Consider the following 14,087-nt stretch of genomic DNA (forward strand, 5'->3'; position numbering starts at 1 on the left):
GCATCTGCGCCCGCCAAGTAGGTCAGTGAGGATGAGGTCAAGTATGCTTTTCCCCCTTGTTGGTTCCCTCACTACGTGCCACAGACCCAGCCTAGCAGCTATGTTATTTAGAACTCGGCCAGCTTGGTCAGTAGTGGTGCTACCGAGCCAGTCTTGATGATGGACATCGAAGTCCCCCACCCCAGAGTATATTCTGCGCTCTTGCCACCCTCAGTGCTTCCTCCAAGTGGTGTTCGACATAGAGGAGCACTGATTCATCAGATTCTTTCAGCTTGCCCGATTGTGTTGAACAGTGTCCCCTCAATCCTGCAATAATTTTAATTAGCTTCTTTCCTCGGTGGTGTTGCCCAGTTTGTGTTTTTTTTTCAGTGTGAGTGGATCAGTCTAGGTTCTAGCCCCAATCTCTGGGTTTGATTTGTAAACACTCTGTATTGTTTTTGCAGTCTCTTTCTTTAGGTTTGGTAATTGTGCAGTCTCTTTCTCTAGGTTTGTTTCTTTGCAATCTCTCTTTAGGGTTGGTCTGTGCAGTCACTCTCTCTCTAGGTTTAATTATTGCAGTCTCTGGGTTTATTTTTTGCAGTCTCTCTAGGTTTGGTTTGTGCAGTCTCTATTTTTCTGGGTTCGGGTTGTACAGTCTCTCTCTCTCTAGTTTCCCCTGTCTCTATATCTCTGGTTTGTACAGTTTCTCTCTCTCTCTCTAGGTTTGGTGTTTGCAGTCTCTTTCTCTCTTTGGATTTGGTTTGTGCAGTCTCTCTGGGTTCGGTTTGTGAAGTCTCTTTCTGTGTTCGTTTTGTGTACTCTCTGTGTGTTCGGGTTGTGCGGGTCCCTCTCTCTCTCTCGGTTGCTGTGAATGGGCTCGGGGTTTTTTTTTCTGCTGGTGGTCACTGCCCCCTGTCTGGTTGTTGGCGCTCCGTCTGTCTGTCTGTCTGTCTCCCCCCCCATCTCCACCCCCTCAGCCCCCCCTTTTCCTCTCACAAGGCAAGATGGCGACTGAGAGGGAGCTGCGGCCGGACAGCGGCGACCCTCCGTCCGAGGAACGAGCCTCCAACAGCTGCCAGGTAAAGTCGAGTGAGCAACCTGCACCGCTGACTCAGCCGTGCCGATAGAGAGAGAGATATGTGCAATAAATGAGGGAAAAGCCCGCTCCCATTGTGAGGTTCACTGTCTAGAATGTAGCTGCATAAACTCTGAATACAATGTATCCGTTCCCTGTGTAAGTTGGTGCTGGAAGCGGCCTCGCGCTCGGACTGCAAAATGTAACCGTGTGGTTCTTCTACCTTCGATACTCAATTTATTTTCGCTTCTCTCCTTTCGAAGTGTGTCTAAAGGCGCTGCTCGATTTAGATTAGATTCTGGCACACAATGCAGTCTCTGAGCATTTTGCTTTCTCTTTTTAAAGTGAAAAAGCGCTACGTTTATGATATTAAAAATCGATTTAGGATTTTTTTTTTGGGAGCGAAGGGGGGAGAAAAAAAATTCCACCCACACGCCAAGGGTTCTTTTTTTTTTTGCTGGCCCCGCAACACTTTGTTTGTCCTGAACAAAACCCCGAGGATGGCTTTCATGCAGCTGAAATCCGAGCCAGAGTCTCTACCCATTTATCTTGTTCGGTTCAATAAGGCAACGTTCGATTGTATCGAAGATATTATTATTTGCCCGAACATTATTTCCCTTTACGTTGGATGGTAATTGAGGTTTAATTGTGATTGATGAGAACACTCGGCTACCTTAAGGTAAAGAGCTCTATAGGAAAATCGAGACTCTCCACCTTAAGGAATTGATGTTTTACGTGTTTTATACCGTCCACACAATGATTGTAAATTGTTACGGTCTTTAGCTAAAACATTGTCAGAGCTGCAAATCATGCTTTGTGTTGTCATTCAGAACTTGATTTATTTGTGTGACTTTTTCAAATTTTATATATATTCCTACATTTACAGAAGTCTGAATTTGACATGGACAATCTCAGTAAACCAGAACTACTGACTCTCCTCAGCATCCTTGAAGGAGAGCTGGAAGCCAGAGATCTGGTGATAGAAACGTTAAGGGTAAGTGATAGACTTTCCTTTTTCAACTGATAGTCCCCACCCCCCATATTTCTTGGTGCAAATGTGTGATAATATTATCCTTTCACTTAAAAAAAAACGTCAGGATGCTGTTAGAATTTCCAGTTAGGAATATTCAAATTGGCAAATGATAAGTTGATGGATATTAGCAGTTTTAGTGACTTCCTCTCTTATGCTGATGCTATACAGTAAATGCATGCTGTCATTATTAGATTATGCAGCAATTCTGTTTGCTTTACTGTACAGTTTGATGTCAGGGCTAAATACTTTCTGGAAGATTTACCACTAAGCTGCACTCCTACAAATCAAAAGTGTTGCACTGATGTGATAGAGTGAAAGCTCAAGAAGTCTGTGGGTGGAAATGAATTATTTAAAATTGTTAGGGCCAATTGATAAAGCTGTTAAAACATATGGATTCTTAGTTTCATAAGTCAGGAGGTAATGTAAAACCAAAGTGGTAATGCTAAACCCACTGGTTGGATTACAATTAGAATACTGTGTCTAGTTTTGTGCACCTAAGAAAGAAAGGATCTCAAGACTGTGGAGTGGATATATGAGATTCATTAAAATTATACCAATTTGAGAGGCATTTGTTATGAGGAATTAGAGAAAGTGCCTTTTTATAGCAGGGCAGTGAAGGTTAAGAGGAAAACTGATGGTGTTCATAATTATAAAGGGTTCAGTAAATTATTTTTTAAATGTTTATGTAGGTTGGTGGGACTGAAACTTTAGAACATAAATTTAAGATAGTTTCTAAAAAGCAAAGGGAGTGGTTATGTGCTTTTGTCATGGAGAGGGTTGCTGGAAGTGAAATGTTCTTCTATAAATTGTGTCGGAATCACCATTCATCATAACTTTTAAAAATGGCTAACTACTTGACAAATAATAATGTGTATGGTGAAAGAATAGGGGAATGGGACGGTGGATTGTTTGTTCAGAGAACTGATGCAAGCACAGTGAGCTCACTTCCGCCTTCTGTACTGTAAAATTCAATGATTCTATTAAAAGCTTTAATGTCAGTATAGGAAAACAGTATATATTGGATCTTTTTAAAAAAAAACTTCATAATGTTGGTTTCAAGTCATTTTGAGATTGTACTTACCCTGTATATAGTCCAAGTTGTGCAGAAATCATTTAAAAGCCATATTGAAAGATATATTGAAAGAATATTGGGCAATATGCATGTCATCATAACTACATCCTGCCTGTTGTACTTTGGCTCTTTCATGATCCAAAGGTACTCCAATAAGCTACTCTTTCTAGCGTGATGCTTTGAATTTCTTAAAATTATTTCCTGTTACACACCTGAATCAGATTAAATATATTTTAGTTTATATTTAGCTCTTTAAGAAGCCAAGGTGGCAATGTTGGTGACCCACATTAAACTGAGACTCCAAATGTAGGACAACTATGGTTGTCCTATTTTTTCCCCCTCCTTCTGACAGTATTTTTCTGTGCATTCAAATAAAATAGTTTGCAGTACTGTACTTTGGCACCAATCTTGTCTTTAATATATGGAAGTGTTAAACTGGTAACTTTTTCAGCTACAAGATATGTTTTGACTCAGTGTAAAAACAGCTCAGTTTCTGCAGCTTAAAACAGCATCCATTCTTTCTTATTTTCCTGAAATAAATAATTTGTAAGCATCAGATTCCAAGTGCCTTCAGTACTTAAAATTTTAAATGAGACTAGTTTGTTTACCTTTAAACTTTCAGTTTGTCACATGGATGCAACTTGAACTAGTTTGTCATCCACACCTACAAGACAGCTTTATAGGTCAACAGATAATATTTTTAAAGGAGCTGTTGTCTTATATTTCACAGTTAATGTTATTAAGGTAGGAATTGAAGGGGCAGTTGTATTTATACCAGTACCGAAGACCACTTTTGACATATTTTCACTGGGACAAATTGCTGATGTGCATAATTATAGGACAGTGCTGTGGTGAAAGAGACTGAATGTTCAACTGTTGTTATTCATTTTCAAATTAAGTATTTACATTCAATGCTCAGCCTGCATGCCCATCCTTCCCATCTTGTTAATGGACATCGGGGCCCTGTCCCTTAACATGTGAAATTTAAAGTAAAAACAGAAAATTCTGGAATTACTCAGCAGGTCTGGCAGCTTCTGTGGTGAAAGAAAGAGTTAATTTTTCAAGTTGGGGACTCTGTCAGCAGAATTCTGCCCCCCCCCCCCCCCCCCCGACAAAAGCACCCACCACCACCACCACCTTGTCCGACCAGCAGTGGGACGGCCTCATTTGCCTTGGTCCTAATGCCAGAGGCTTCGTCCCAAAAATGCTCCACCTCTCCACTTCTCTCCTAAGTTTCAGAGGTTTGCTTTTCAAACAGCCTTTGGTCATCCATCTTAGTCTCCTCTGCTCCCATCCTATCCCCTTTACCTCATTTCCTGTGAAGTGCTATGGGAATTTTTCTACATGATGACTGTTGTATACTCATATTGCATTGGATTATGCACTCCACGAATGCCATAATGTTATGGATCATTTGGGAATTATATAGTTAAGTATGCACAAACCACCATATTTGGGAAGGAAATGAAGCAAAGCTAATGTGTCTTGGTTGCATATGCTTACAAACACTACAGCTTCAAATTAGGAGGCAATTCACTTTAGGGCAGTGAAGAGTGCTTACAATTTTGTTCAAATTTCTTTTAGGAGGCTACAAATCTGTGATTGCTCAGAGTGACAATTTGCTGCATTGCCTATCATGAATACATTTGAAACTGAGTTATGTTGATCAGAGGCATAAATGTTCTTGCTGAGTGCCTGACTATCTTAAACATACTTATTTACAAGACTTTCTTTTAGAATATGGTTAACATTGTTCTTGAGAGTATATTTTGTTTGTTCCATACCCTTCTCGTCCTGATGCTTATAGTAATCTGCTCCTAGCCACAATGTGTTCCTATTTATCAATAATTCTGAATATGGATTCATTGTTTGCTGGAAAATTGCTCAGTGATAACACTTGGTGACAACCAATTAAATTCAGGTCATTATTTGGGCTATTTAATAGTTACTTTGTATTGTTTCTATAGGGGTTCTTTCATGGTGTATATAACTTGATACTGATGTGTACATTTTAGCTCAAAAAATGCATGATTATTGCAATTACTGCATGAGGACTCCTTAAAATAAGAACAGTTGATAAGAACATATAAAATAAATTATTTGGGACCAGAAGAATCCCTCAATGTATATTGAGGATTATTGATTATACTGAAGACACAAATATATCAGTGAGAGGCGTAATTGTCAAGTGACATCACATTGTAGTTGGACATTGTCTTTTGCATAAAATTTCAGAGTATTGAAATGGGGAAAGAGGCTGGAGAACAGTGGTATAACTGAATTGTTACATAAATTGTGCTTGTTGGAGTTATGAACTTATTCCACTTGTACAGGGACTTTTGAAATGTAACATTATGTTCATAGAATGAGTCCATCTAATTGTATTGCAGCTAGATAATGAAATATCTGCAGATTATGAAAATGCATTATTTAAATGGCCTATTAAATATTCTATACTTAGCACTGAAACTGGGTCACTATTCACTTGTGATTTACAAAGCTATTGGAGTTTACAATTTCCAGTTTTCACTCATTTATAAACTGGTATATTTTCTCATCTATTTTCTTCAAATCATTTTGGGGGAAATTTGAATTTCATTCTGTAAATATTTCTGCAAAAATGAGAGGTGTCTTTGCTGAGGTCAGAACAAATTTGCCCTTTTGGTATTCTCAAGTCAAGCATAATGCAACTCCGCTGCACAGTAAAGTTCTATTTACTATGCTCAATTAACTGCAACCCTGTGACGGACCAGTACAAGTTTTGTCAATTAGCATCCTATAGTCTCACAGTGAGATTATCAAATGATGGGCACTGACCATGCCTACCAGGTAATGGCATATGCAAATGGTTACATTTTCAATTGCGGGGATTGGGTAGGTGTGCTGGGGGTGTTGGTGGGGAAATCAGTTGTTGATTAAAGCAAAATACTGTGGATGCTGGAAATCTGAAACAAAAACAAAAATAGCTGGAAAAACTCAGCAGGTCTGACAGCATCTGCGGAGAGGAACACGGTTAACGTTTTGAGTCCGTATGACTCTTCATCAGAACTAAGGAAATAGAGAAATGAGGTGAAATATAAGCTGGTAGAGTGGGGTGGGACATGTAGAGCTGGATAGAGGGCCAGTGATAGGTGGAGGCAAAGAAGAGATTGCCAAAGATGTCATAAACAAAAGGACAAAGGAGCGTTGACGGTGGTGATATTATCTAAGGAATGTGCTAACGGGGGCATTAAGGGTAGAAAGCAGGACAAGCAAGTGGCAGATGGCCCTAGTGGTGGGGGGGTGGGGGGGAAGGGATCGAAATGGGCTAAAAGGTGGAGATAAAACAATATATCGAAATAAATTTTAAAATATGTGGGAAAAGAAAAATATATTTTTTTTAAATTATAAATTATTGGAAAAGGGGGGATCGGAAAGGAGGTGGGGATGGAGGAGAGAGTTCACGATCTGAAGTTGTTGAACTCAATATTAAGTCCGGAAGGCTGTAAAGTGCCTAGTCGGAAGATGAGGTGCTGTTCCTCCAGTTTGCGTTGAGCTTCACTGGAACATTGCAGCAGGCCAAGGACAGACATGTGGGCATGAGAGCAGGGTGGTGTATTGAAATGGCAAGGGAGATCTGGGTCATGCTTGTGGACAGACCGAAGGTGTTCCGCAAAGCAGCCACCCAGTCTGCGTTTGGTCTCTCCAATGTAGAGGAAACCGCATTGGGTGCAACAAATGTATAGACTAAATTGAGGGAAGTGCCAGTGAAATGCTGCTTCACTTGAAAGGAGTGTTTGGGCCCTTGGACGGTGAGGAGAGGGGAAGTAAAGGGGCAGGTGTTGCACCTTCTGCGGTTGCATGGGAAGGTGCCGTGGGAGTGGGTTGAGGTTTAGGGGGTGATGGAGGAGTGGACCTTGTTGAAGCACACGGTGGTGCAGCAGTTAATTTGTTGCTCTACAGGATTGGTCTGTGAAATCAATGCCCATCATTTACTGATCATCTTAATGATAGTCCTGACTGCACTTTGTTTCTGATGCCGCTATTGCTTCGCTCCAAGACCAGACTCTGCTGCAAATCCGATTGCCTGGTCTTGCATGGTCCCTGCTCCCAGCAGAGAGAGCAAATTAGCAGCATAGAATAGAAACAGTAGCCAGGTCCAGTAACATGAAACACACCAAAAAGACATTGCCTTCTGGAAAAGGTATGGAGGTGGGGTGAGTATCTCTGTGATGTAGTGAGTTTCTGATAGTAGATACTTTCTGTAATCTGGGGGAAACTGGAGCAATATATCTGTATGAATTGTGGCAGTGCTGTTGGTGGGGTATCTCAGATGAGGGAGGGTGGATGTTAAGAGCTTTAAAAGAAATAATGGCCAGGTTGGTCTGTTGAATGTTGATAAACCCAAATAGCACTTTTTTCTCTGGTGTTTTAGATGTTAAAAGATATCATGTGAAATAAAATCCAGCTGCAGAACATAAGGGTATATACTAAGTTGGCAGTACAATAGTAAAGGAGTGCAGTACTATTAGAGATGGGGTCTTTGGGATGAAATTTTAAATCGATGCCATCCATCTGTTCAGGTGCAAGTTCATTTTAAAACAAAATCTGATTGGCAGTATATGCAGAATAGGTAGTTGACCCAGTGACGTGATCAATATTCTGCCCGCAACCAACAATACCAAAACAAATTAACTGGTGACTTATCTCCTTTGCTGTTTGTGACCTTGTGCACGAATCAGATACTGTATTTTCCTGCATAGTGATAGTTACTGCATTTCAAAAGTAGTTTGTTTTCTGTGAAGTGCTTTGGAATGTCTGAAGAAAGTGCAAGGTGTAAATGCATACTTTCTCTTAATGTGTAATGTTAACTTGTAGGCACCAACTTTTCAGCGTGTGTCTGCCCCCCAAGTCTTGCCTAGAAATATGCTAGCAATGCATATGGATAGGAAGGAGGGCAGAATAATGTGGGGTACATTTGGAAGTGTATACAATTTAAAGCTTGCTTGTGGTCTGCCATTAGGATTTGGTTTGAACCTATTGAAAAATCTCTAATCGAAGATTCTTGCCTCGAACAATGAGAAAAGGTTTTAGCTCATTTGTCTGGAACCAAATTTACCTCCCAGCAATGAAAGGTTAATATGATTAGTTACCTGGACTGCAGTGGACTGAATTGGACTTTTAAAAAGAAATCTCACTGATGACATCAACTGACACAACTGCCACTTTTTGTCTGATCATGCTTTTGTAAAGCACCTTAGGACATTTTTTTCTATATTAAAGGCAGTATATAAATACAAGTTTTTGTTGTAAAATAAATAAGACACACTTGACAACATTTTTAAATTGTACTTTATTTTGGATTTGCTAACCTGTGAAGCACTGAGATTCATTATTGGCCCACCACCAGAGGCACTGCTCCTTCGTAATATGAAGGTACACTATTTTATAAGAACAGGAGTTTAATATCGTGGATAGACTATAAGAAAAAATGCACTAAACCATTTTGACACAATAGGAATATAAAAACAGAATTAGGATGTTTGACCCCTAGATGACATTCCATCTAATCAGACCATTGCTTCTCTGTACCTTCATTTGTCCACTTTTTCTTCCTTATCCTTTTGAAACCTTTCCCTAACAAAAACCATCGAACATGGTTTGAAAATTTCAATTGACCTAATGTCCACAGCCTTCTGGGAAGGAGAATTTCAGATTTCCACTACTTTTGTGTGGGGAAAAAAGTTCTTCCTGATTTCAATCCTGAATGGTTTAGCTCTAAGTTTAAAATTGGAACCCCTTGGTCTGGAATCCTTTTGTCATTTTAAGAATCTCATATGGGTCACCCTTTATCCTTCTAAACTCAAGGGAATAAAGGACAACTTGTCCTCTTTAAGCTGAAACCATTCTGATAAATCTGTACTGTACACACTCCCAGGTTCAGTATATCTTTCTGAAGGTATAATGCCCAAAACTGAATGCAGCACATCAGATGGTACCTGACCACGATTCTGTAAAATTGAAGCCTAATTTTCTCTTTTTTTTTATTCTAGCCCTCTTCAGATAAAGGCATTAACTTTTCTGATTACTTTATTGTGCTATCCATTAATTTTTGGTTACTTCTGTCTGTGGATATCCAAAGCTGCCCACAATTCCACAGTGTCTCATCATGAAGAATATATTATGTTTTGTCTTCCTTTGGATGATATTTTCACACTTCCCCACTTTGAAATACATCTGCCTACTCACTTTGTCTGCCTTCCCTTGTAACTTCCTGCTCCCATCTGCACAATGTGCTTCTAATTTACTGCCATCTGTAAACTTGAATAAACAACTTTCTCTTCCTTCATCCAAGGCATTGATTATGTATATAATGAAAAGGTGAGGCCCTAGTACAGATTCCTGAGGAACATCACTTGCCACATTCCACCAATCAGCACATTTCCATTATCCCCAATCTCTGTCTCCTACTTCCCAACCAATTACAAACAGTGCTGCAAGATTACCTCTAATTTGGCCTGCTTTAATTTTTGCTGATCTCTTGCGTAAAACCTTGTCAGATGCCTCCTTTTAAAAAAAATCAGCTAGATTTCAACTCAAATTTAATTTTTGCTACTAGGATTTAGCTGTTTGTCACTTCAAATTCTTACAGTAAATAGCCACCCTTAGGTGAATTAGAAGTTGCTCTGTAGATTGGCAACTGTTTGTAAATTCCAGGCCTTCGCAGGGCCAGATGAGTCCGGTAGAAAATGACTGGCTTTCTTTTTAAATACTGTTTTGTTGCACGACACAGGAATTTGTATTTGCTTTGGTTGAAGTGTGGTAGATGTATTTCAGAAATTAATATATAACATTGTGTCTTGAGTTTTGAACTAAAACTTCTAGATTTTTCCCTCTCCTCCAGGATGGGCACGATTAGTATCATGTGGCAATTTGCAATTGCAGATATCTGGCTAATACAGTTAATGTAAAATCTAGAGAAAAATTGCTGCATACCTTTTAAACTAAAGCTGCTACAGCTAATCAGATTTTAGAGGATGACATCAATCGTGTCTACGGTTTGTGTTTTACTCAGCTAGGCATAATCAAATGCATATCAATTTATGACCTTTAATAGATCCAGCAGTTCTTCAACTCATATTTTGTTTGCTTCACAATTGCAGGTTTGTGGTGGTAGACATGTTCTGTGGTGATCTCTTAGTCATCAGAAGTTCATTGACATCGAGTCACATGTCATAGTTCAGATTATATATAGAAGTTGATTCTAACTTTGCTTGTGTGCAACTTGAATTCATTCTCCGGGGAAGTGGTTTGCTGTCATGTCCACTTTTTTTTTACCCAGGTAACATAGGGCATTTTGATATGGAAAACTAGAACCCTTGCATTCATACCTGTAAATAGGGTGTTACATCATTGTGACTCGCTAAGATCTTGTGTTTTTGTTTTGAAAGCTATAAAACGTGAACCCCATTCCCATTAAGTATTAGTCATGTTATTGGCTGTTCTTTTTTGGAGCCACTGATTTTGTCTTCTGACTGATTTATGTGCAGACAATATTTGCTGTCCAAAAATAGTGGGCATAATGGACATTACAGCATTGAGAAATGAAACCATTCGTGTAAGTTGATGACTGTACCCAAGAAGGATAAATTATAGAGAGGAAAAAAGCAGTTTATGTCAGTTGTTATTGACATGGGTACAATGAGTTCCACAAGAATTTATTTGCTTGTAAAGTTAGCACAGCGGGATTTTCTGACAGTGTCGTGACTAATATCTTGGAAATTCAGGAGTTTCACAGTTTTGTAGGAGATTTAATTTATTACTCGTAGATGAAAGGAGCTTGTTACTAATATGTAAACCGCCTTTCCTGTGGCCTTGTCTCCATTCTACTTGAAGAGATTCTGTTTAGTGCAACCACATCAGGAATTGATATGGAAATAGTCTGCCAGCGCGTCTGTAGGTGGGATAATTTAAATCAGAAGAATGACCTACTTTAATATGCTAAAGCAGAGGTGTTCTGATTTCTGGCAGCGAAAATAATGCTCTGCTCGAGGGGGTGGGAAGGGAAGAAAAGGGAGAAATTAACTTCGGTCCGATCAAATTTGAATGACAATAGAATTGTCTCCCTGAAAATTGAGTACCATTCTCAATAATATAATTTCAGCATTAAACAAATGTAGTAAACACCAAATAGATTGTACATGGTGGCAGCCTTACGTCTTGTAAGACGATGGTTTGTGCCGTGGTGGTCAACTCTGTGTTAAGCATCACCTCGTGTGGCTCAGGAGCCCCACGCTGGCATGGCAGCATCTGCTGCGTTTGCTACAGAGGTAGAAGGTGGGCTGAGAAGGCGCATAATTCCTGGGCTCTGTTTTCTCTGGGCCTGCTTCTCAGCCAGCTGAGCTTCTCATTTCTGCTTGCCTCTTCCAATGCCCTTCCAAGCAGTCAGCAGCCAGAGGTTACGGCTGTCAGTGACTGTTTCCCAGATGTCAATGTCAACGTCCGGCATCTTCATATCTCACTTGCAGCCTACTTGTTGCAGAGGCATGGACGCACAGCAGGTCATAACCCATTGGCTGATTCACATACAGAGGTTCTTGGGTTTACGGCTATCATCCATCCGATGAACGTGGCTGAGCCAGCGCAGATGTCATTTGCTTAGCAATGTAAGTACGCTGATGGGATTAACGCACTGCAGGACCTCTGAGATGGTGACCTTATCCTGCCAAGAGATGCTGAGGATACGTCGGAGGCAGCGAAGATTGAAGCTGGTTCAGTCTTTTCTCCTGCTCAGCATATGTTGTCCAGGTCTTACTACTGTAGAGGAGTGCGCTGAGGACACAGGCTTGATAGACTCGCAGTTTGGTATTCTCAGTCAGGTCGCTGTTTTTCCACACCCTCTTACTCAGCTTGAATATAACAGCTGCAGCTTTTTCAATCCTTGTGTTGATTTCAGCATCAAATGACGTTGCTTGTTATTGTGAAGCCTAGGTATGTGAAGCTGTCAACAGCCTCCTGTGTCACATTGTCAATGCTGATTGATGGTGGTATGGAAACATCCTGGACCATGATATTTGCCTTCATGATGCTGATGGTCAAAGTAAACTCGACAAGTGTGAGAGAGTCTGTCCATTTGGGGCTGAAGGTGTTCCTCGGTATGGAGTGCTAGTATGGCTTCATCAGCATAGAGCAACTTTCTGATGAGGACTTAGGGCATCTTTTGTCTTGAATATCTGGCAAGCAAGGGTGAATAGCTTTCTGTCTGGTTGGTATGTAAGTAGACATCTTCTATTGATGACCCGAAGGCATATGACAGCAGCAAAGAGAAGAATATGCCAATGAGTGTTGGTGCCAGAACACAACCCTGATTGACCCCACTGTGGATCCAGTGATGCTGCATCATAGCTGACCTTGCCCATCATGTTGTCATGGATCACGTTGAGCAGCTTCACATTTGGTGATGATCAGGTCCAGCTAATGACAATGCCCTGACCTTGGATGTCTCTAGGTCACCTTGTGGCATGGTTTGTTCTGAAAGAGGGTGTTAGTTAAAAAAACTCATGGTGGCAGCAAAGCCTCTCAACTCAAATAGGGCCAATTAACCTCATGAATATCTATGCTCCATTGCAGAGGTGAAGCGTGATAGACACTGCTATCAACAGAATCCCCAAGTCAGAACATCTTTACCTTCTAGGGGATTTAACGCAAGAGTGGGCATGGACCATGAGGCGTGGCCCTCCTACCTCGGACATCGTGGCCTCAGAAAGATAAATGAGAATGGACAGAGATTACTTGAGCTTTGCTGCCACCATGAGTTTTTTTAACTAACACCCTCTTTCAGAACAAACCATACCACAAGGTGACCTAGAGACATCCAAGGTCAGGGCATTGTCATTAGCTGGACCTGATCATCACCAAATGTGACTCCTTGAACAGCATTCTCAACACATGCATCTACCACAGCACTGACAGTGACAGAGATCACTCCCTGCTGTGCACTAGGGTTAGGATAAAGCCAGATAGATTAATCCAGTAGATACCATTTACAGTAAAAACAAATTGCAGTCAATATGGCAATATTAGTATTACCATGTTTTACGATTGGCAGATATATGTCCCATTCATTAGGAATAGAGAATTAAAAACATAAATATATAGCCAGTAAAATTGTAACCAAAAAAAAGGGGAAGAAAAATGACACATTAGTCCAGCATGCTTGCATACTCTGAAGGAGATTTCTGGCTTAAGAAGGTCAGAGAAGTAGCTACTAGAAGCAAGATTAACCATTATTGAAATACAATATGCTAAATGAAAGAGATTTTCATTCGAGCTTGAGGGGAAGTGAGTATGAAGAAGTACCTAATTTAATCAGATAGGCCTGAGAATGCATTTGTTTGGTTGAGACTAATCATTACAATCCTGTTGTAATAGTGTGCTTAATCGTTATATATTTAATGAAGATTTAAAATATATCCTCGTAGACTTCCTGTGATGTTGCTCAAAGAGAGTTAAAGGGCGTGTTCTTTCCTAACGGTGAGATGCTAGAGTTAGAAAACATTGTGCATCATGGTGTTTCAGGCTGGCCAGAAGTAACTGAGCCCAAATGGTGTGAACATTGCAGCTGGTGTGGGCTGGCTTGAAGCAAATAAATGCAACATGAAAGGGTTGGCAGGAAATAAATAATTGAGTGGGAATAGACCAGCTGGAATTGGGTAATGCAGCAGGATTGGGACAACTGCAAATAAATGATGCAGCAAACGAAGACAAGTCAGGAGGAAGTAATGCAACAACAATGGACCAGCTGGCAAAAAAAGGAAGTAATGCAGTGGGATTGGGCAGGCTGGAAGTAAATAAACACACTCACATCAGGAGTCGCAGTCAGACTGGTCAGATGTTCAGATCTTGGAATTTGCAGAGGAGGAATGAAAAAAAGAATAACATGTTGGGAA

At 40.3% G+C, this 14,087-nt stretch overlaps 1 protein-coding gene across 3 annotated transcripts in view; it reads left to right on the forward strand.

The window, feature by feature from the left end:
• Positions 1-787: 787 nt before the first annotated feature.
• The window catches only part of cttnbp2 (cortactin binding protein 2), a 153,809-nt gene continuing 140,509 nt past the window's right edge, over positions 788-14,087 (forward strand). The window contains exons 1-2 of one of the 3 annotated variants that reach the window (XM_078568007.1): positions 788-1,058; positions 1,941-2,048. In XM_078568007.1, the coding sequence (XP_078424133.1) occupies positions 984-1,058; positions 1,941-2,048 (183 nt within the window). In that variant the 5' untranslated portion in view covers positions 788-983. Of the gene's footprint in view, positions 1,059-1,547; positions 1,734-1,940; positions 2,049-14,087 lie in introns of those variants that run through there. The other 2 variants (XM_078568009.1, XM_078568008.1) reach the window with 2 other exon arrangements.

This window comes from Cetorhinus maximus, chromosome 22 (assembly GCF_964194155.1).
Source record: "Cetorhinus maximus chromosome 22, sCetMax3.hap1.1, whole genome shotgun sequence".
Lineage (NCBI taxonomy): Eukaryota > Metazoa > Chordata > Chondrichthyes > Lamniformes > Cetorhinidae > Cetorhinus > Cetorhinus maximus.